Raw genomic sequence first — 21,688 nt, 5'->3', positions numbered from 1 at the left:
GTACAAGCATTACTTAACTGTTTTACTAGATGAACATATGTACCTGGACTGGCAGAAGGAGAATCCATAGAGCGTGATTCACTGCTTCCTCCAGCGCTTTCAGAATCACTGCACATTCCACTACTTTGGTTGCCCACCGACCAGGAACGGAAAGGGGGTGGTCCTCTTATTGCTTTAAGTACAAAAGAAAAAAACAAATTAGGTACATTTATAAATCATTTTCTGCAACATTCTTTTAAAAAACATGGCACTGACACATTTTTCCAAATTCATGAACGGTAATGATCTTTGTCAAACCAATGAATTAATATAGAACTCTTCTTTCTACACCTTACACAAACTTCAGCTCCCTTACACAAACTTCAGCTCCCTTGCACAACCAACCACATTCAGCCAAACCAACAAAACCTGCAGAAAGGTTAAGGGACCAAGAGTAAACCTCATTTCAACGAACACACTCAAAGCCCCGGTAAGGACATGGAACCTCATTTATAAGCCAGTGCTGCGTACACACACGTACACACGTACACACACACACACACACACACACACACACACGTACACACACACACACACACGTACACACACACACACACGTACACACACACACACGTACACGTACACGTACACCTTGCGCCCCGCCATGTACTGCTTATGACCCCACATATGGCGTTCCTTATGACATGTTCAATAACATAATTTGATGACAACATCCAATGAGTGTGCTAGTGTGTTTTAGAGTTTACATAGTGGTGGTTAAGTACCACAGTACTGGTCTACCTAATTTTGTAAAGCCTGTGTCCAGCTAATGGGTGTAAGTGCTTACAAAACACATGTGCTCCTAATGCACCATAAGCGTGTAGAGGTATTCAACACGTTATAAATCTTTGTATTCAAGAGTAACACTGTATGCTGCTGACAGCTGACTTATGTTCATTATGTTCCACAAAAGTTGGTTCTGCAGAACAAAAGTTCAACAGGAGGAAGATTCTACATAGTGGATACTAACATTTGTAAGCAGCCTAGAGTTTTTAGACAGAATCCCTTCAGCATGACAATTTCTACATAACATAGAAGACTCTGTGCAACAGGTACTAACCTATGTACGTATGCTTGTTTTGCTTGAGAAGATGAGCTACCTGTAAACGTTTCATAACAGTATGAAGAGTACAGGTAGTAGTTTAGAGCCTAGTTATTTGTTTTGAGCAAATCGTGTCTTTTTGACAACTGTTGCATAGAGTGTACACTGTTCTTAGATACTTTTGAATACTCTGTGGTGTATTTCTCATGAAAGTTTCACTGCTTGCAAACAGTGTGGTATACAGTAAACTCTCTCCATAGAGTAAGCACTGTTTACAGTACTAAGTTCTCTCCCGATATAAACTTCATTTTTCAATGTAGGTTAGGTGAGTTTCAGGGGTTTATACAGATAAAAGTTGTCCGTAGAAGGTCATTTGTTTTAGAACTGACATTCATCACTATTTTTAGGAACTTGGCTTTCTGTGAACACTTGTGTTCAGATTGAACACCATACTCAATAAGGGTGTCCTATACAGATCTGTGGTTGATTGTTAATGTGAACTATGCTAGCTGTAAAGTGCATACTATAGGGTCAATGTTGCAAATAATGCATGCTTTCTACACCTAAGGGAGTTACATATGTGATGGCAGGAATGTTGGCTGATTCTCATGAGCTATTTTGTACTTTCTGTCAAGCCTCTAATGCCATAGTAATTTATAAAGCAATAAGCGGGGAAACTAAGCTTGGATAATGTCATCATGGCTCCCTCCCCAGGGCTATTTAACTCCCGGGACCCCCTCCCGGTGTCATTTTTAGGGTAAGGTGGGCACATGGCTGCGGTTCTGGCATGTCTGTTGGGAGAGGGAATGTCCAATCATCAAGTGGTGAGGTATCTGGATCCGTGAACGGGTCATTAGGATCACCCCCACCCCCTAGATCATCATCATCATGTGGAGGTGGTGTATGTGATGGAGAAGTTACAGGTAAGGGTGGTGTAGGCAGAGGAGGTGGGTTAGAAGGCAGTATAGGAGAGGAAGGGGGCACAGGCGATGTTGCAGAGTCCTTCCTGTGTACAGGAACTGGAGCAGATGGTGTGTCCAGTTCCAGTTTTTTTTACATGGCACAGCCGTGACATGTCCAGTCTTTGGGTTAATATAAATCTTTTTCTGCCTTGGATCGATGGGATCTGGGTGAAAAAGCTCTTGTTCCTCTGGAACAGTTTTTGGTGCCGATTTTTTCGGTTTCGAGCGAGGCTTTGGCTGATACGTGTAGGTTTTGGCTTTAGGAGGTGTATCAGAGTCCTTAGCCGTTTGTTTCGGTGCAGATGATGGTTTCGGAGCCGAAGCTGGATCTTTAGGCTTGGGAACCTTCGGTGCCGGTTTATCTATGGGCCTTGGCGTTTTCAGGGCCGTAGGCGTCGGAGCCGATTTCGGTGCAGAGTGGTCTTTTGGCTTCGGTGCCGAAGGTGTCAGTGGGACAATGACATGCGATTTGCTTGGTCCCGAGCTACCGGAAGGCTTGTGTTGTTTCTTCGGAGCCGAGCCCGGAGGTGGGGCTTCTGAAGGATGTTTTCGGTCTCGACTGGGGCCAACAGGCGAAGTCTTGACCACTGCCTTTGGTTTTGGAGGGGTTGGGGCAGGGGCAGTAGTACTCACACGTTGCCATCACTATGGGGTCGTCTGAGTCCTCTGCTTCGGAGATGATTTGGAGATCCTCTGAATCTTCTTCTGGGACATCGGGGCCTTCAAAGATGTCCTCTGGTTCTGGAGTTGGTCTCTGTGCCATGATGTGTCTTCGAGCCCTTCGATCTTGAGTGGTCTTTTTGGATCGAAAGGATGCACAGGCTGGACAGCTGGACTCGTCGTGTTCAGGTGATAGGCACAGGTTGCAGACTTCGTGATGGTCTCTGTGTGGGTATTTTTCTCCACACTGGGGGCATTTTTTGAAAGGCGTCCTTTCCACGAGCCGTAGGCCTTACGGCGTGGATAGGCCCAGCAGCCCGCGTCGACGTCCGGAATCGAGCCGATGAAATCGATGTCCAAGATGAAGGTGCTTCGATGGTTTTTGTGGAAATTTTACGCTTCGAGAAGCTTGGAATTGAGATTTCCAACCGGAGCGGAAATGTTGCATCCGAACCCAATGGCAGAAAAAAACAATCTAACGATGGAGTTGATGCCCATGCGCACTATAGTCCAAGGGAGGAGTCATCTATCTTGTGACCACAAAGACTTCTTCCAAAGACAACCACACCGTGCAAGCATCCGAGCCCAACACCAGATGGCGATCTACTATCCTAGTGTGTGATCTGCAGCTCATATGCCTCGAACAGTCTGCTCCCAATGGGTGGGAACATTTTTAAAGCTGGGAGTGGACTTGGTGTTCGCCCCCTCTTTGCAGGGGATTTAAAACTGCTCCCACAAAGCGAGAGCAACCACAGGTTTCCCTGTTCGCGCTGCTGCAGGCATGGAAACCGCTATGTCCCAGGGATGGGCACCCCAGGACATAATTGCTGAGCCAGCTCCCAGTTTGGGCTCCCATGGGCCATTAGCTGCTCATAGAGGGGGCTCTGCATCCATATTTTGACAATCTCGGCCAGAGGTTGCATGTAGAGATTAAATAGTGTGGGCCCTGTGACACTCTGCATGCGATCTCTAGAGCATCAAGGTAATGTCCGCATTCCGTGGTCTGACATGATCCATCCATCTTAGTACAATGTCCTGTATCCCTGCTTTCTCCAGTCTGTGAATCAGTGTTTTGTGATCCACCATATCGGCAGGTGACCACGTTCACTTCAGCCACACAACGCAACCACCATGGACTAACCACTACAGCATCCGCTTCACCGTCAACAAAGCCAAGGCACTGAAACTAGCCCCTGCCCACTACGAAGAAACTGGAACAAAGTTACCGACGAGCAACTGAACTCCACCATCACCAGAGACAACCACACCTGGGCAGCCGACGCAAACATCGCAGCCAGAGGACTCCACACCTGGATCTCCAACTGCGCAGACGAGCTTGCCCCCCTACGCAACCCCTGCAAACAGTGCCCCAGGAAAGCCGCCTGGTTCACCACCGATCTCCAAGAAGTCAGGCGCACCTGCAGATGCCTGGAGAAGAACTGGAGGAACACCAAGACAACCGATAACTACTCCACCTACAAGGACGCCATGACGGACTACCACAACCAAATCAGAACCACCAAAAGGAACTTCATCCACACCAAAATCGTCGCCAACACCAAGGAACTCTTCCGTGTCATTCAGGAATTCACCAACCCACGCAGTGAAGCCACAGACATCAGCCCGTCCCAAGACCTCTGCAAGAAGCTTGGAGCCACCTTCCACCTCAAGATCAAAACACTCTACGACAACTTCATCGAGCACCCACAAGACACCACGGCCTGCCCCCTCCCCCTCCAGAGACAGCCAGCCCACAATCTCCAACTGGACACTGATCACGACCGAGGACACAGCCACGACCATGAAAGGCATCCACTTGGGGGGCCCCCGCACATCTACCACAGAGCCACAGACACCATCGCACCTGAACTACAACACACCATCAACACCACCTTCAGAACAGGCACCTTCCCAGATGAATGGAAGCGCGCAGAATTCAGGCCCCTGCTCAAGAAGCCCACAGCCGACCCCACCGACCTCAAGAACTACCGGCCCATCTCACTCCTCCCCTTCACAGCCAAAGTAGCAGAGAAAGCATTCAACAGGGAACTGCCATGATTCATCGAAACGAACGCCCTCCTCGACCCGTCACAATCCAGATTCTGAAGCAACCACAGCACAGAGAATGCCCTACTCGCTGCCAGACGACATCCGCACCATCCTGGACCAAGGCCACTCCGCAGCCCTCATCCTCCTCGACCTGTCTGCAGCCTTCGACACCGTCTCTCACCGCACACTAGTCGACTCCGGAATGCATGGAACTGCCCTAGACTGGATCCGATCGTTCCTCACTGGAAGAAGCCAAAGGATCAGACTATTGCCCTTCCTCTCAGCCCCCACGGAAATCACCTGCAGAGTCCCACAGGGGTCATCACGGAGCCCGACCCTCTTTAACATCTACATGCCCCCCCCCCCTAGCAGCCACAGTCCGACAACACGGCTTCAACATCGTATCCTACGCCGACGACACCCAGCTCATCCTCTCCCTCACCAGAGACCCCACCACCGCAAAACTCCGCTTCCAGAGAGGAATGCAAGACGTTGCAGTCTGGTTGACCAACAGCTGCCTAAAACTCAACGCCGAAAAGATAGAAGTCCTCATCCTTGGAAGCACCCCTTCAGCATGGGACAACACCTGGTGGCCCTCTGCCCTTGGAAGCCCACCCACCCCCTCAGACCACGGCAAAAACCTCGGCATTGTACTAGACTCATCACTCGCCATGAACTGACATATCAACGCCGTCGCCTCCAGGTGCTTTAACATCCTCTGCATCCTTCGCAAGACCTTCAAATTGATCTCCCCTGAGTCAAGGAAGACAGTCACCCACGCACTCATCACCAGCAGACTGGACTATGGAAACACACTCTACGCCGGCATCAAGAAGTTCCTACTCCACAAACTCCAGACAATACAGAACACCGCGGCCAGACTAGTCTTCGGCATCCCCCCGGCATGAACACATAAGCCAACATCTGCGGAGACTCCACCGGCTCGTCGTGAAGAAGAGATTCACCTTCAAAATCCTCACTCACGCCTACAAATGCCTACACAACAACTGACCCAAATACCTCAACGACAAAATAAACTTCCACATACCCAAAAGAAAACTCCGATCTGCCAACCACTGGCCGAAACCCCGCGCATCCACAGAGCCAGAGCAGGCGGAAGATTGTTCTCTCACATTGCAGCCAAGACCTGGAACTAACTACCGGCAGACGTCAGACGCTCTCCCTCCCTGAACACCTTCAGGAAGACTCTCAAGACCTGGCTCTTCGGCTGAACGGATTTGCTGACACCCCACCCCCCTCACCCACTAAGCGCCTTGAGACCCTCATGGGTGAGTAGTGCGCTTACAATTCCCTGATTGATTGACCACATCAAAAGCAGCACTAAGGTCGTGACAAACAGCAATGCTGAGTCAGTGCTGTGTAATGGTCTGAACCACGAGATTGAACCTTATCATGGCTGCACTAGTTGATCTGTACCAGGCCAGGTTCATACCACATAGATGGTGTGGCCAGAACACCAAATGGATTTTACATTTCGTGGACAAAGTTCAAACAGCCCAGTGAATGAATGAATGAATAAATATAGTTTATTAGTCAATTTAATCCATAAACACAATTCAAATCACACAATACAAAACATTTAAAAAGAAGGTTACAAGATGAGGCTGATTGCTATCAACAGCGAAAAAGTGTTTGATCGGGCCCATTGGCCATACCGAAGTGCTACCCTGAAATATTCTGGCTTTGGGATCAATTTTGCAGGTGGATCCTGTGCGGGTTCAGCTCCCCCAAAGCACTGGTACAGGTAAACAGAGACGTGTCTGACCCCTTCCCTATAAAGAGCGGACCAGACAGGGATGCCCACTCTTCAAGTAATTATTCGAGCTCTATATGGAACCCATAGTCCAGCATGTCCGTGATGACCTGCTGATTATGGGGGGAACGGTTTGGGGGAAGAGACATACACCATTAGGCTTCACACGGATGACACAATGGCAGCACTTAGAGGCCCCTTGTCTCACTGCCCACTTCATTAGCAGAGCTCCAGCTCTTCAGGAAAATCTTGGGCTTTAACACTAACCTGCAAAATTCCCAGACTCCTACTGAAGGAAGTGACCCGATTAGGGCCACCCGGGTCACTCTCGACCACCTCTCAGCCCTCAATACAAATGAAGAGTCGGTCCAGACAGAGAATACGAACCAAGTATATTCTATTCAGGTACACCCGAGCGGAGTCCCAGTCTGACCAAACACCTCGGATTGATGCAGAGGGACCGACTTCAGCAAACAGATACATTTTGTACGTTTCTGAACCAAGAATGTCCCGCCCATAATGGAAATCTACTAGCAGGTGCAGCTAAAACAAAGAAGCACAAAAAGATGAGTTTCGACTCTGAGACCGAGCACACATTATCTTTATGCCAAGGTCATTCTGTTTGTGTCTACTGCTAGGCTAGTGGGAGAAAGCCTCTATCTATGGGAAAGGAACGCATTAACAAGAACAGAGTATTCATTAACAGAGCAAGGCGTAACCTTGAGTACATGGGACTTTCCACAGCCTGCTTCTTGAGAAGGGAATACACAGCTCACGACAGGATTCAAAATGGCGGCTGGACATAAAATGGTGCTACGAATGCTAACTTAACATAAGAACCAAACACAAGCAGGGTAGCAAAAATTTTCATTTCCTCATTAACCTCACCGTTCCCAAGACTAATCTGGTTGAACTGTCTGTCCAACACGCAATGGCCTGGGCCACATACCATATCGAATTACCACTACCTCTTGCGACAGGTAAAATCTGATTTAAAACAATGGTGACAGTGCGACCTTTCTTGGTTGGACTGCATTGCAGGCTTAAAAAGGACCATCCGGCTCAGGGCATTATTTCTATTCCAGGCCCTCTTACTGAAGCCTCCACCTGCTACTCAGTCTGAAAAACCGCTGTATGTGTGCGGGGGTGGAAGAGAGGGAGACTGTGCTTGCCCCATACTCTTTTATACAGACCGGGGGGATAGGAGTGTGAAACATCACTCGATACTATCAGGCAGCGCAGTTGAGCTATATGGTTGAATGGGGCTGCACCGAAACAGAGAAGCATTGGTGCTTCATGGATCAGGCAGTAGCAGGCACCCACCTCAGGAGGTTCATAGAGCTTGGGGCCTTTATTTCTCCTGGATTACACAGACCACGTAAGCAGTCTGGGATAGAGTGGCACTGCATAAAGGGGTGACATCCTATCTCTCCCCAATGAAATCACTTTTTGACCACCAAGAGCTCACCTCAGGTCTCCTACCAACCAACTTTCGCCAGAGGCAGTAGGCAGGCTCTCAGAGATTTAGGCAACTCTTTCATGGGATCATTACCTTTGATAAACTGAACTCAAACTATGGGCTCAGAGAAACTGAATGCATACATTATCTTCAGGTCCGGCACTGGGTCACGCACTCATCTGTCAGACTGCACACTCAGAGAGCAATTAACCGCTTTGAGAGATGGCTTTCTTTGGAGGAAAGGGAGCAGACTTGTGATAACCACACTTTATGCCCTTCTACCACAACCGTACCCACAGGAGAAGAATACAGGGCGGAAAAAAAAGTTTGGAGGCAGAACTAGGATGATCACTCTCACACAGAGTGGAAGGATATTTATTACTGCGCACAACACATTGCACGTAATACTTCCACCATGGAAACACCTACATACTGGTATATGACTTGAGCGCGTATACAAAAATGGTGCATAGACCGTAGCGAGTAGTGTGGTGTGGTTGCGGTTCAACCGGAATACTATTACACTTCCTCTGACACTGCCCAAAGCTAAACTGGGAGTCGATATTGGACGATACTGAAAACATTTGGGGAACCCAGCTTCTTCGCTTTCTGGCATATGTCATTCTAGGGGTACCCAACACTTTACACCATCCTTTGAAATCCTGAGGGCCAACAAATCGCTCAAGCTCTGGGAGCGGCACAAAAGGCAATTCTCTCTTACTGGGATAAAGACAAGGTCCCCAGACATACAAGATGGCTACGCAAGATTTGGCACCTCTTAGGGACAGAGAAATTAACACTTTTTGTTATGCAGGAACCGGAGACATACTAGCCCATATATTACCGGCTTCTCGACCAAATTAAATGAGGTAACATACCCTTGTTATCTCCGGTTGCTTCATCTGCTGCACATATACGGAGATTTCACACTTTTAAGAACTGTCACAGGACCTAGGGAAACAGAGAGGAGATGACCTACTAACGGTGCACCACTTGCGAAAACGGGGTTGAGTCCGAGTTGGGTAGGTTCCTAAGGAGTGTGAGTATGGAGGAACGAGGTGTGGTGTTGAAAGATAAGCTTTTCGTTTATTTTGCCTGGGGCTTAAGATACTGCAGATGCCGGCCTAGGCCTAGGTTGTAGGCGTTGGACTGTGTTTCATCTTGTTGGTTTCCTCATTTCTGCTGATCACAGGTTTTGAAATTCATTTTAAATAGATTTGATCCATAAAACATTATCAAATGCCTTGTGTACGTACATATGTATGTATAAGTTAAATACAGCTATTTGAACAAGCATTTGCAATGCATTAGGTCTCGCATTTACGCGAGTTTGAGCTATTGACATTGCAAATAACAATGCCTATTGGCATTGTCATTTACAATGCCAATAGCTTTAACTCGTGTAACTGCGAGACCTATTGCATTGCAAATGCTTGTGCACATAAGACCTCCTTAAAGACAAGCACTGATAAAGCCAGTAGGTTTGATTTTTGTATCCCACGCGAAAAAAGATAACCAAGACGTGCAGACGTGACCTGCCATAACACAAATAATAAAAGCCTCCCCGAATTCTGAAAGAATAATGGATGTTGCTCTGCAGCTTCCGCCGTCGCTCCAAAGTTCCGTGTACTGGAACCCTCCGGGCGTTCCGTCCTGCGTGACGTCATAGTCCGCGCCACCTTCCCGCACGAACATGGTGCCCAGCACTTTGTAGAAACGGGACAAGGCAAAAGTGCTTTCTTCCCCCACTCTCCTCCGCCTAACTTTAAAGAGACTGGATTTTGCAAGAACCCAAAACAATATTAAAACAACCCCATTAAAAAATGCAGGACACACGGCCGAATATAATTGAAGCTCTCTGAATATGGAGGCACAGAGAGGATCTGCAAGAAGATTGGTGTGGAGATCTTTTATGTCTTACGTTTTAAGGAGCTGGGGTTTTGGTTCCGGAGTGGGGGCTCTTTGTTGATTGCTCGTGGTGTGGGAGGGGAAGCATGCTTAGAAGGGGTTGCAATGGAAATGTAGTGTGTGTGGACGAGTGCATATGGCATCTGCAGCTTGCACTGTGTCCCAATGAGACCCTTTTCTCATGTACAACGTGCTGTTGTGTATTTAGTAGGGCAAACTAGTGTATTCCGGGGGCAGGTTGTGGTGTTTGTGGATTAATGGGCGACTGGCTGCATGCAGGTTGTTTATTTACATTGTGTGGAGCATGTTTTCCTGTTTTGCTAGCTGAATCTTGCGGAGTGTTGCGAAGCACGCTGTAGTTTTCTTTCTGTATAGCCTGGGAACCGATTGAAAAATACCTAGGTGCGTTGTGTGGGGTCTTTTGCGTGTTGTTTTGTGCATTTTTGGTAAGGCGCTGCAATGTATTTCGTGCCTTGTGATGCGGGCGGTGCAGTGTATTTTATGCCATGTGAGGCGGGCGGCTGCAGCATATTTGTGTGCATTGTGTTGTGGGGGTGCCCTCGTCCCTCCGGCGGCGCACACTGGGCTGCCCGGGTCCTTGCTGGGACTCCTGCTGGCAGCTGGGCGTGTTGCTGGGGACCGGTTTGTGAGAGTGTGAACGTGCAGCCTGGGCAGTCTGCCTCTGTGCTTGCAGAGCAGCTGGGGGTGGGGGCCGAGGAGGGACTCCAAGAGCCACTTGAAAGCTCTTTGCTGGGAGGAGGGGGCGGTGTGTGTGAGCTGAGGCCTCACTAGCTCTGCCTCGTCACTTTCTTTCTGAGGAAAGTTGCTCGTACTGAGTTGCGGAGGCTTCCTGTTTCCCTATCAGACATATAGTGACGTTGGCAGACGGATGACGTACGTACGGATGACGTATGATTGGGGGAGGGGGCTGATGGTTGGAAGGCCGTGCAGGGTTCTTTTCCCTGAATCCCCAGACGACACGTGATTTGTGGATGTGAACGTTTTAGACATGGATTAAGCTCAAGGCCTCCTTAGCGACCGTGTTTCTTGTCTTTAAAAAAAATGTCATTGAAAGAACGGCACGACTGGAGTGGGGGGGCGCCTGTGCGGTATGTGAATGGGCCTTATGTCGTAGGTTTGTTGTTATACGTAAATGAAAGGACATTTATTCAAGTCCACATTTATGAACGTACCGGTCTACCAACTCTCTCCAATAGGAGCTGGCGCTGTAAAAAAAAAAAAAACATTGGCCGCACGCGCACCTAGCGTTTAAAGTTTAAAAAAAAAAAGAAAAAAAAAAAGATAAGCCCGGCGGAGCATGGCGCGCGCATGCTTGGGGGTGGGGGAGCGCATTCCAGGCGGGGGAGCGGACCCTTTGAAGTGCTCCCAAAAAGCGGATTGCATGGCGGCACGATGCGCGTGATTATGCGCGTGCTAGCAATGCAATCTGCTTTTTGGGAGAACTTTTCAAACCCGCTTTCAATAGTCTCGCTTTGCGATCGCTTACGCAATAGCAAGGCGGGACCTTAAAAAAAGATGCTACATCACCACAAGGCAAATATGCACATCAGAACATGTAAATATTGCTGCTTCTATGTACATATGGGCAATTATTTAGAGGGGTTACTCCAGACACTAAACCGTTACCAAGCGTCATGTCTCTGTATGCATAAGTTAATTTCAGTTTTGTTATAAAAAAAGAAAATACTCCTTTCAACATTTGTCCCATAACGCTCTCAGACTCATCCTAAACCTTTCCGATTACCTTGAACCCCCAGACATCCTTCTCAAATGTTCCCTTCCTTTTTAACCATGTCTCCCAACTAACACACACACACACACACACACGACCACTACTGACAAAAACAAATGATTTCCCCTTTTAAAATCAATTACCATTATTCTCTCCCTACTCTAAACTCTAGTAAACACACAAGAAATCAAGAGCACAAACCTAACAATTAACGCACAAGGAAAAAACACTTATTACTAATCTACTATTAAACTTTAATCTTGGGTTTTCGAGTAGCGTGCTACTCACCACAAAGCGCTTCTATGCCCCATCCAGGGTAGAAAGTGCTATATAAATACTAATCACAATTACATGACATTCCAATTACATGACACCGTCTGCCACCACACACTACGCACGCGCCTCCGAGACGCAGGGATCCGGGAGAAGGCCTTGGACTGGACCACCTCCTTCCTCTCTGGCAGAACTCAGAGAGTCCGCCTCCCTCTGTTCCGGTCCGAGGCCTCCAAAATCATCTGCGGCGTCCCACAGCGATCCTCCCTCAGCCCGACGCTGTTCAACGTCTACATGGCACCACTAGCAAGCATCGCCCGACAGCACGACCTCAACATATTCTCCTACGCCGACGACACGCAGCTGATCCTCTCCCTCACCAAGGACCCTCTCACCGCCAAATTCAACCTCCACCAGGGAATGAAGGCCGTAGCCGACAGGATGAAGGAAAGCCGACTTAAGCTGAACTCAGACAAGACGGAGATCCTCATCCTCGGGTCCAACCCCTCAGCATGGGACGACTCCTGGTGGCCCGCATCACTGGGGACCCCCCCCCCCCGACCACGCACGCAACCTGGGAGTCATCCTCGACTCAAAACTCACCATGACCAAACAAGTCAACGCAGTCTCCTCCACCTGCTTCAACACCCTCCGCATGCACCGCAAGATCTACTGATGGATCCCGACAAATATGAGGAAAACAGTTACCCAGGCCCTAGTCAGCAGCAGACTCGACGACGGAAACACCCTCTATGTCGGAGCCTCGTCCAAGCTCATCAACAGACTACAAAGAATCCAGAAAGCCTCTGCACGCCTGATCCTCGACGTCCCGCACCGCGACCACATCACCCCCCCACCTGAGGAACCTGCACTGGCTCCCCATCGACAGAAGGATCTCCTTCAAGCTCCTGATCCAGGCACACAAGGCACTCCACAAAATCGGCACAGCCTATCTCAAGTCGACTTTCCTTCTACGTACCCAACAGGATACTCCGCTCCGCTGACTAAGTCCTGGCCGCGGTCCCACCCATCCGTAGAACCACCTCCGGAGGCAGGTCCTTCTCCCACCACGCCGCCAAAACCTGGAACATCCTCCCCCTCTACCTACGACAAACCAAAGACCTGCTGACCTTCCGGAGACAACTCAAGACCTGGCTTTTCGACCAGCAGCAGCAGCACCCCCCCCCCCCCCCCCCCCTCCTCCAGCACCTTGAAACCCTTACGGGTAAGTAGTGCGCGTTACAAATTAACTGATTGATTGCACAACAACACTAGTGAGACAAGCTTGGTGTGTGCAGAGCACCACCTGACCACTTATGAAAACTACAAGGGGCTCACATGCAGAAAATACAAGAAAATTAATAACCCATGCTCCTTATATGATTAGCAGTAAACACCACTTTCAAGAGATATTTTGATTCACAACTGTGGAAAGCAGCTGCTGGGAATGCTATTTAATTTGCACTGATGTACAGAGAAGCATGTACATATTACTAGCATGGCACATTGGAGAGAATGTGGCCAAGCACCCCTCCGGAAAATAATTAGTTATCAGAACATTAGAAAATTAGCCATGTCATAGAAAGGGTTGTTTCTGTATGCCATAAGCTTATATCCGGAACCTCCCAACTGACCAACAAGTTAACAAACAAGCATTGGCATAGCCAATAGGTATCGCCTTTGGGACCTCATAAGTGATTAGCCATGCAACGGTTGATGTTGCACCAAGGATACTGTGCTGCGTAACTAAATACTTATACGGTCCCAAAAGCGAGACCTATTGGCTATGCCAATGTTTTGCACTGAATTACACGATGCTGAGCCAAGGCCTGGATCATAACCTAGTTCTCCATTATCTAGAGTCAGCAGCGCTACCTATTGGGAGGGACACATACCCTACCATGAATTCCCGGCTCGCTTTGGCCTCAAGGTTTTAAAAGGACCTCGAACCTGGCTCGAGCTGGACAATGGTTTGTCGACCTTTAGTTAGCACTTCCGTAATATTAAATATGTATTTTCTAAACGTGCTCACATTTTAAACCTAGAAAACACACAAGCTGATTTTCTTGATTTAGTCCTAAGCGAATAATATGCTGGAAATACAGGCAGTGTTTAAATGAACAGGAATTTGGACGTGGTATTCAAATTGATCCAGTATGAGGCTGCACAAAGCCTACCTGTTACCCCTAAATTCGCATACATGGCACACAAAAGACCCCTTGAACTGCGGTAGCCCGCAGCACAAAAGTCAAGCAACTAAAAGATCAATTGTCCACAGTCACCACCAACCAGACACGCCCAGCGGCAAGCAAAGGTCACCAGTCAGAAATGGAAGTGATGCCACCTAGCCAATCAGTGTTCTACCGTAGTTGATTAACCTCTTGCTGCACCAGCGAATAAAAGGTACAATTTGTTTTTTGGAGAGCGTAGGTCATGGAGTGCACAGAGAGAGTAGCTGGGGGCATAGAGAGCACAGGTGGTGGCGGACACAGAGAGCACAGGTGGTGGCGGACACAGAGAGAGGAGGTGGTGGCGGACACAGAGAGAGGAGGTGGTGGCGGACACAGAGAGAGGAGGTGGTGGCGGACACAGAGAGAGGAGGTGGTGGCGGACACAGAGAGAGGAGGTGGTGGCGGACACAGAGAGAGGAGGTGGTGGCGGACACAGAGAGAGGAGGTGGTGGCGGACACAGAGAGAGGAGGTGGTGGCGGACACAGAGAGAGGAGGTGGTGGCGGACACAGAGAGAGGAGGTGGTGGCGGACACAGAGAGAGGAGGTGGTGGCGGACACAGAGAGAGGAGGTGGTGGCGGACACAGAGAGAGGAGGTGGTGGCGGACACAGAGAGAGGAGGTGGTGGCGGACACAGAGAGAGGAGGTGGTGGCGGACACAGAGAGAGGAGGTGGTGGCGGACACAGAGAGAGGAGGTGGTGGCGGACACAGAGAGAGGAGGTGGTGGCGGACACAGAGAGAGGAGGTGGTGGCGGACACAGAGAGGAGGAGGTGGTGGCGGACACAGAGAGGAGGAGCTGGAGGGGGAGCGAGACAGGAGCTGGAGGGGGAGCGAGACAGGAGCTGGAGGGGGAGCGAGACAGGAGCTGGAGGGGGAGCGAGACAGGAGCTGGAGGGGGAGCGAGACAGGAGCTGGAGGGGGAGCGAGACAGGAGCTGGAGGGGGAGCGAGACAGGAGCTGGAGGGGGAGCGAGACAGGAGCTGGAGGGGGAGCGAGACAGGAGCTGGAGGGGGAGCGAGACAGGAGCTGGAGGGGGAGCGAGACAGGAGCTGGAGGGGGAGCGAGACAGGAGCTGGAGGGGGAGCGAGACAGGAGCTGGAGGGGGAGCGAGACAGGAGCTGGAGGGGGAGCGAGACAGGAGCTGGAGGGGGAGCGAGACAGGAGCTGGAGGGGGAGCGAGACAGGAGCTGGAGGGGGAGCGAGACAGGAGCTGGAGGGGGAGCGAGACAGGAGCTGGAGGGGGAGCGAGACAGGAGCTGGAGGGGGAGCGAGACAGGAGCTGGAGGGGGAGCGAGACAGGAGCTGGAGGGGGAGCGAGACAGGAGCTGGAGGGGGAGCGAGACAGGAGCTGGAGGGGGAGCGAGACAGGAGCTGGAGGGGGAGCGAGACAGGAGCTGGAGGGGGAGCGAGACAGGAGCTGGAGGGGGAGCGAGACAGGAGCTGGAGGGGGAGCGAGACAGGAGCTGGAGGGGGAGCGAGACAGGAGCTGGAGGGGGAGCGAGACAGGAGCTGGAGGGGGAGCGAGACAGGAGCTGGAGGGGGAGCGAGACAGGAGCTGGAAGGGGAGCGAGACAGGAGCTGGAAGGGGAGCGAGACAGGAGCTGGAAGGGGAGCGAGACAGGAGCTGGAAGGGGAGCGAGACAGGAGCTGGAAGGGGAGCGAGACAGGAGCTGGAAGGGGAGCGAGACAGGAGCTGGAAGGGGAGCGAGACAGGAGCTGGAAGGGGAGCGAGACAGGAGCTGGAAGGGGAGCGAGACAGGAGCTGGAAGGGGAGCGAGACAGGAGCTGGAAGGGGAGCGAGACAGGAGCTGGAAGGGGAGCGAGACAGGAGCTGGAAGGGGAGCGAGACAGGAGCTGGAAGGGGAGCGAGACAGGAGCTGGAAGGGGAGCGAGGCAGGAGCTGGAAGGGGAGCGAGACAGGAGCTGGAAGGGGAGCGAGACAGGAGCTGGTAGGGGAGCGAGACAGGAGCTGGTAGGGGAGCGAGACAGGAGCTGGTAGGGGAGCGAGACAGGAGCTGGTAGGGGAGCGAGACAGGAGCTGGTAGGGGAGCGAGACAGGAGCTGGTAGGGGAGCGAGACAGGAGCTGGTAGGGGAGCGAGACAGGAGCTGGTAGGGGAGCGAGACAGGAGCTGGTAGGGGAGCGAGACAGGAGCTGGTAGGGGACAGAGGTGGTGGAGGGCACAGAGGTGGTGGAGGGCACAGAGGTGGTGGAGGGCACAGAGGTGGTGGAGGGCACAGAGGTGGTGGAGGGCACAGAGGTGGTGGAGGGCACAGAGAGAGGTGGTGGTGGAGGGCACAGAGAGAGGTGGTGGTGGAGGGCACAGAGAGAGGTGGTGGTGGAGGGCACAGAGAGAGGTGGTGGTGGAGGGCACAGAGAGAGGTGGTGGTGGAGGGCACAGAGAGAGGTGGTGGTGGAGGGCACAGAGAGAGGTGGTGGTGGAGGGCACAGAGAGAGGTGGTGGTGGAGGGCACAGAGAGAGGTGGTGGTGGAGGGCACAGAGAGAGGTGGTGGTGGAGGGCACAGAGAGAGGTGGTGGTGGAGGGCACAGAGAGAGGTGGTGGTGGAGGGCACAGAGAGGTGGTGGTGGAGGGCACAGAGAGAGGTGGTGGTGGAGGGCACAGAGAGAGGTGGTGGTGGAGGGCACAGAGAGAGGTGGTGGTGGAGGGCACAGAGAGAAGAGGTGGTGGAGGGCACAGAGAGAAGAGGTGGTGGAGAAGGTGGTGAAGGGCACAGAGAGGAGGTGGTGGAGGGCACAGAGAGAGGAGGTGGTGGAGGGCACAGAGAGAGGAGGTGGTGGAGGGCACAGAGAGAGGAGGTGGTGGAGGGCACAGAGAGAGGAGGTGGCGGCAGGCACAGAGAGAGGAGGTGGCGGCGGGCACAGAGAGAGGAGGTGGCGGCGGGCACAGAGAGAGGAGGTGGCGGCGGGCACAGAGAGAGGAGGTGGCGGCGGGCACAGAGAGAGGAGGTGGCGGCGGGCACAGAGAGAGGAGGTGGCGGCGGGCACAGAGAGAGGAGGTGGCGGCGGGCACAGAGAGAGGAGGTGGTGGCGGGCACAGAGAGAGGAGGTGGTGGCGGGCATAGAGAGAGGAGGTGGTGGAGGGCATAGAGAGAGGAGGTGGTGGTGGGCATAGGGAGAGGAGGTGGTGGTGGGCACAGGGAGGCGGTGGAGGGCACAGAGGCGGTGGAGGGCACAGAGAGGAGGTAATAGCAGGGAAGTTTTTTCTTAGAGTTAAACACATTTCCTTGAAGTACATCTAGACAGGATTGTACTTCTGCCTCACACACTAAATTTTTACTTTGCAAAAATGAACGCGATTCATAATAACTGTGTAAGACTGTGATATATTTAATAGGTTACATATTTATATTTGCAGATAAACTTTTTCTGGTAAGCAAGAAAGTTCATCCCCCCTCCCCTTTGTCATTCTCAGACACGCTAATAAACTGTTACTGCAGCATCCCTTCTCCAGCAGATCGAAGGGTGGGTTGGATTCATACGGAGACTGTTGGACCTATCGTCCTTGGGGTAGCTTGGCTCAGGTCAACAGGCTTAAACCTCCCTTTGGCTTTTCATGCTTGCATCCTACCCAGCTCGCAATCTAGCGCAGCCTCACTCAAAAAGGACACTACACTGATTAAATGTGAGGCTTTATTAAAAGACTATCACTTTTCTTCCTTATTATGCTCAGGTATTCAATTTCCCATTACACTGGTAACATTTCAGAACATTTCCAAATTAACATTCCCCTATGTCTTGAGGCATAACTGGTCAGTACAGTTCAAGTTATACTTTTCATCAAACATCTTACAATTAACACACTGTTACATTTCAAGATAGCATTTCCGGGTATTACCGGGACAACCTCGGGCCGGGGATACTACTTCTAGTCTGGCACCTCTCCCGCTCTCTACGTGGGTTCCCCAGAGCTCCTGGTTACTGGAGGGATGACTAACCCCTGGTAGACTGGGCCCTCAGTTTATCATTTCCCCCCTTCCAGATCCTGACTATACTCAGTAACGGTACCTGGAAATGCTGTTGGCAATCAATGGGCTACTCCCACCTAGGTAATGGTCAGGGAGATTGTCCACTGAATCCCCTCCACCCCGTTATACTATTCTTCACAGCGCTTCCTCGGGCCGGCTCCCCAAGGACCCTCTCCCCCAGCAACATGCGGCTCCCCTACTACTCCTCTGGGGTCACGTGCAAGGTGGCGCTATGCTGCCAGTCAATTCCACACGCTCCAAAGGCCTCTCCTATTACCAGCTGTCCAAGACCTTTCCACCCCTTCTCCTGCGTAGCGACACCCGGCTTACTGTTCACCTGTTGTCTTCCTCCGGTCGCCCACAACGTTGCGTGTCAGGCTTCTACACCTTTGACACGGAGCCGGGAAGAGGGGAAAGTGTCACGGAAAGATACTCACATAGAGCAGGAAAGGGGGGGGGGGGGTTTCACTGGGAACCTCTCTCACCAGTCACGGAACCGAGAAGTCACTCCTTCGGGGCCGCCTCCCACCGGCACTTCCCATCGCTGATGAAGGGGCACTTACTCCGCCCCCGGAGGCCGAGCCTCTTGCTCACCAGTCACCTGACGGGAAGTCTGTGTCGTCGGCCGTCCCACTGCTCCCACTGCACCACTCTGAAGCAGCGCGTCCTGCGTGTGCGCAGCCTCCGCTCTCGCACCACAGCCAGGGGGGCGGTGCTCTGGTCCCCTATCAGGTGACTCGGCCAGCGGCTTCCCTGCCGCTCGGCTGGTACTTCCTGACTGGGGATTTCTCGGCTGTCAGTCGCGTCGCTCTCTCATGCCCCAACCATCTCCGGCGCCGTCCCTGCTCCTCAGGCCACTCCTCACCGCAGATTACCGCCGAGGATCACAAGGCAGCCTACCAATCTGGTACGAGGGTAGCGGCCCGATTTCGAAGGCAGAGCTCTCGGAGGGAGGGGAGGTTGATGTAAGAGGGGGGTTACTGTCTTCTCTCTACACCGTGGCTGAGGCTGACGGAACTCTCAAGGCCTGGGCACTCGCATCTTTCCCTTAGGTCCAGGGAGGTGGTAATCCTGGCAACTACAGAGTTAGAAGTGGGTGGCCCTGGCAATAGCCCTCTACCAGAACGAAGGGATCAGGGATTCACTCCTCCTCGAGTCCTCCACAGATGCTGGGGTAACTGAAATCACTGGCAGCACCCAGGGACCGGTCAACAGGTTGGGGGTGTTATCACTGGCCAGGGAAACACCGCAGGCCCCGAGACCTGTCCCTCCTTGACTAGTGCAACCACCTCCCTACTCAGGTGCCTTACTCCTGGATAACTGGCTGCTCTGCTCTACTCTAAAATGTCCGCCCTCCTGTCACCTCTATTTATCACCTTGGGCCTGACTTGCCAGAGGGGCCCAGAAGGTTCCGGAACCTCCCATGGCAGTCATGGTCCAGGTGCTGAGGTGACAGTTGGTGCCACCATTTTGTGAAGCTCCCCTCCCTTCTCTAGTTTTCCTCAGCGGAGCACCTTGCGCCTCCCCCTCAGGTAGTGAGGGTGAAGCGCCCAGAACCTCTACATCAGCACCCAAAAAGTTTGGTAGACAGAAAAAAAAATGAGAAGGGGGAAAGGGACAAAAATAATTAAAATGAGGAGGGAACTGCCAAAGGGCTGACAGGTCTAACAGAGACATACTACGGTGGTCAGTGCTTTAAACAATACATTTGCTCTAATAATTACAAGACATACTAAACACTCACATGGGAAAACATGTTGCTCAGCGTTCAACAGAACATAGGACTACTGACTCCCTGAATTAAATACTTTTCCACTTCACTCACTGTGTTTTACGCAGACAATAAATGCTTGGACGCATGCGATAGAGTCACACAGCTTCACAAAATCGCGTTATTTGCCAGTCACTGATACACAATAGTGACCTGTGCATTGATCAGAAAATTAATCATGGGGATAGAGAGCACTGAAACACCATTTAGGTATGCGCATAGTGCCCCCAACAGAGTTTCTTTAAACATCACCCATTCCGTTTAAATTGTTCCGTTATAAAAAGAAAACTGCGCAAGTTAAAAAGTAAACCGAGTTAGCCCTTTAAGTATTTTATTTTGAAAACTATTCAGTGTGACGGTTCTCAGAGGATGAAAAATTGCTTTCTGAGCCAAATAGAGTTCATAATGTTGTAGTGGCTGGCAACATGCCTACCTGTTTGAGATAGTATCACTCGCACTTTGGAATCTGGCGTGACCTGAGCTCTCAGCAGCACATCTGAAATTGCCTGCCCTTGCTGGGAAATATTCCAGTATGCTCCACTGTGAAATCGTGCTACCCGGAAGTAAATGTCAACCACATATTGTAGTTGTTGTCCTATAAATGACGGCCTCCTGTGAGTTCTGGCCCCTCCTGCAAGACAACGTCTTACGCGAACACGCGTGTCCAACTGGGTAGAGTTTAAGCAAAAGATTATGCAAGCGTCATAATCACTTTGCTAAAAGTTCAAAAGCACACAAAAAAATGAAACATCGACAGTGAGTGTACAGAAGCGTATACACATACCAATTATTTTTATTAAAATAAAATGCTGAAACCGTTGGCACAAGAGGGGGAGTGGGTGGGGCTGCAATGCCTCTTGGCATCACGGAAACCAGGAGCAAGGTACTGACGCTCCGTGCACTGCGAAAAGCAGAACAAACTCGGGGTAAACAAGCGGTCTTCACTTTTGAAGCACTGCACTAGTTCTTGTGGTGGCATCCACCTTGCGGGAGCGAGCAGCGGCCATATGTTTGTAATTAACGCGGCCGCGCCGCTGCTCGCTCCCGCAAGGTGGATGCCGCCACATGCATGAGTGCAGTGCTTCAAAAGTGAAGACCGATGGCTAAAGGCCCTCCTAGAGCAGCGCATGGCGCTGCCTAGGCGAGACCTAAAAAGAAAAAATTAGACATGAATGGACTGAAATATGGTTAACTGTAGTACCTTGAATATCAGTACTGCTGCAAGATCTCTTCTGTCCAATCTTTTGGGAGCGATGGTAAAGAGGGCTCCCATTATCTTCCAAGGACTGGTTGGGGAACTCTGCAGAATTCTGAGATACGTTTCCATGGGATGAATGTGCACTATTCATTGGCCTCTTCAAGGGAATAAGTCTAAAAAACAAAAAACAAGGTTAAGCTCTGAAAATACTAAAGTGTTTGACAAACCAAAACATTCTTAGTGCTCACTGTATTCCTACATCTAACTCCGACTGGATTATTTCTCCCCATGAGGCCAGGAAAACTGGCAAATGCTTTGCTATAGAACACTCACTGTTTTAGGAACCCACATGTTCTTAAAAAAGGAGACCCATGATGATAAAACAGGAATCGGACAAAAGGGAACAGAGGACAAAAAGATTAATTACCATAACACTGACCTACACAACAAATGAAAACCCTTCATCTAGGATTACACAAATCACCAACAAACCAGCATGACATTAGAACTAATTTAAAGACAAAAGGCAATGCAATCAGCCCCATTCACCTCCGCACAAACACTCCTTCAAAACATAAGAAA

The 21,688-nt window shown here is 50.9% G+C and overlaps 1 protein-coding gene across 4 annotated transcripts in view; it reads right to left on the bottom strand.

Annotated features, from left to right (window-relative positions):
- Positions 1 to 21,688, bottom strand: part of ARHGAP29 (Rho GTPase activating protein 29) — a 323,518-nt gene that overhangs the window by 73,131 nt on the left and 228,699 nt on the right. For all 4 annotated transcript variants that reach the window (XM_085601475.1, XM_085601476.1, XM_085601477.1 and 1 more), the window contains 2 exons: positions 21,110 to 21,279; positions 44 to 172 (listed from right to left, as the gene is read on the bottom strand). In XM_085601475.1, coding sequence (XP_085457601.1) covers positions 44 to 172; positions 21,110 to 21,279 — 299 coding nt within the window. The remainder of the gene's footprint in view (positions 1 to 43; positions 173 to 21,109; positions 21,280 to 21,688) is intronic.

Source organism: Triturus cristatus, chromosome 4_2, assembly GCF_964204655.1.
Source record: "Triturus cristatus chromosome 4_2, aTriCri1.1, whole genome shotgun sequence".
In the NCBI taxonomy this organism is placed as follows: domain Eukaryota; kingdom Metazoa; phylum Chordata; class Amphibia; order Caudata; family Salamandridae; genus Triturus; species Triturus cristatus.
Note: the sequence above shows the minus strand (reverse complement) of the source record. Positions and strands in the feature narration are given on the sequence as shown.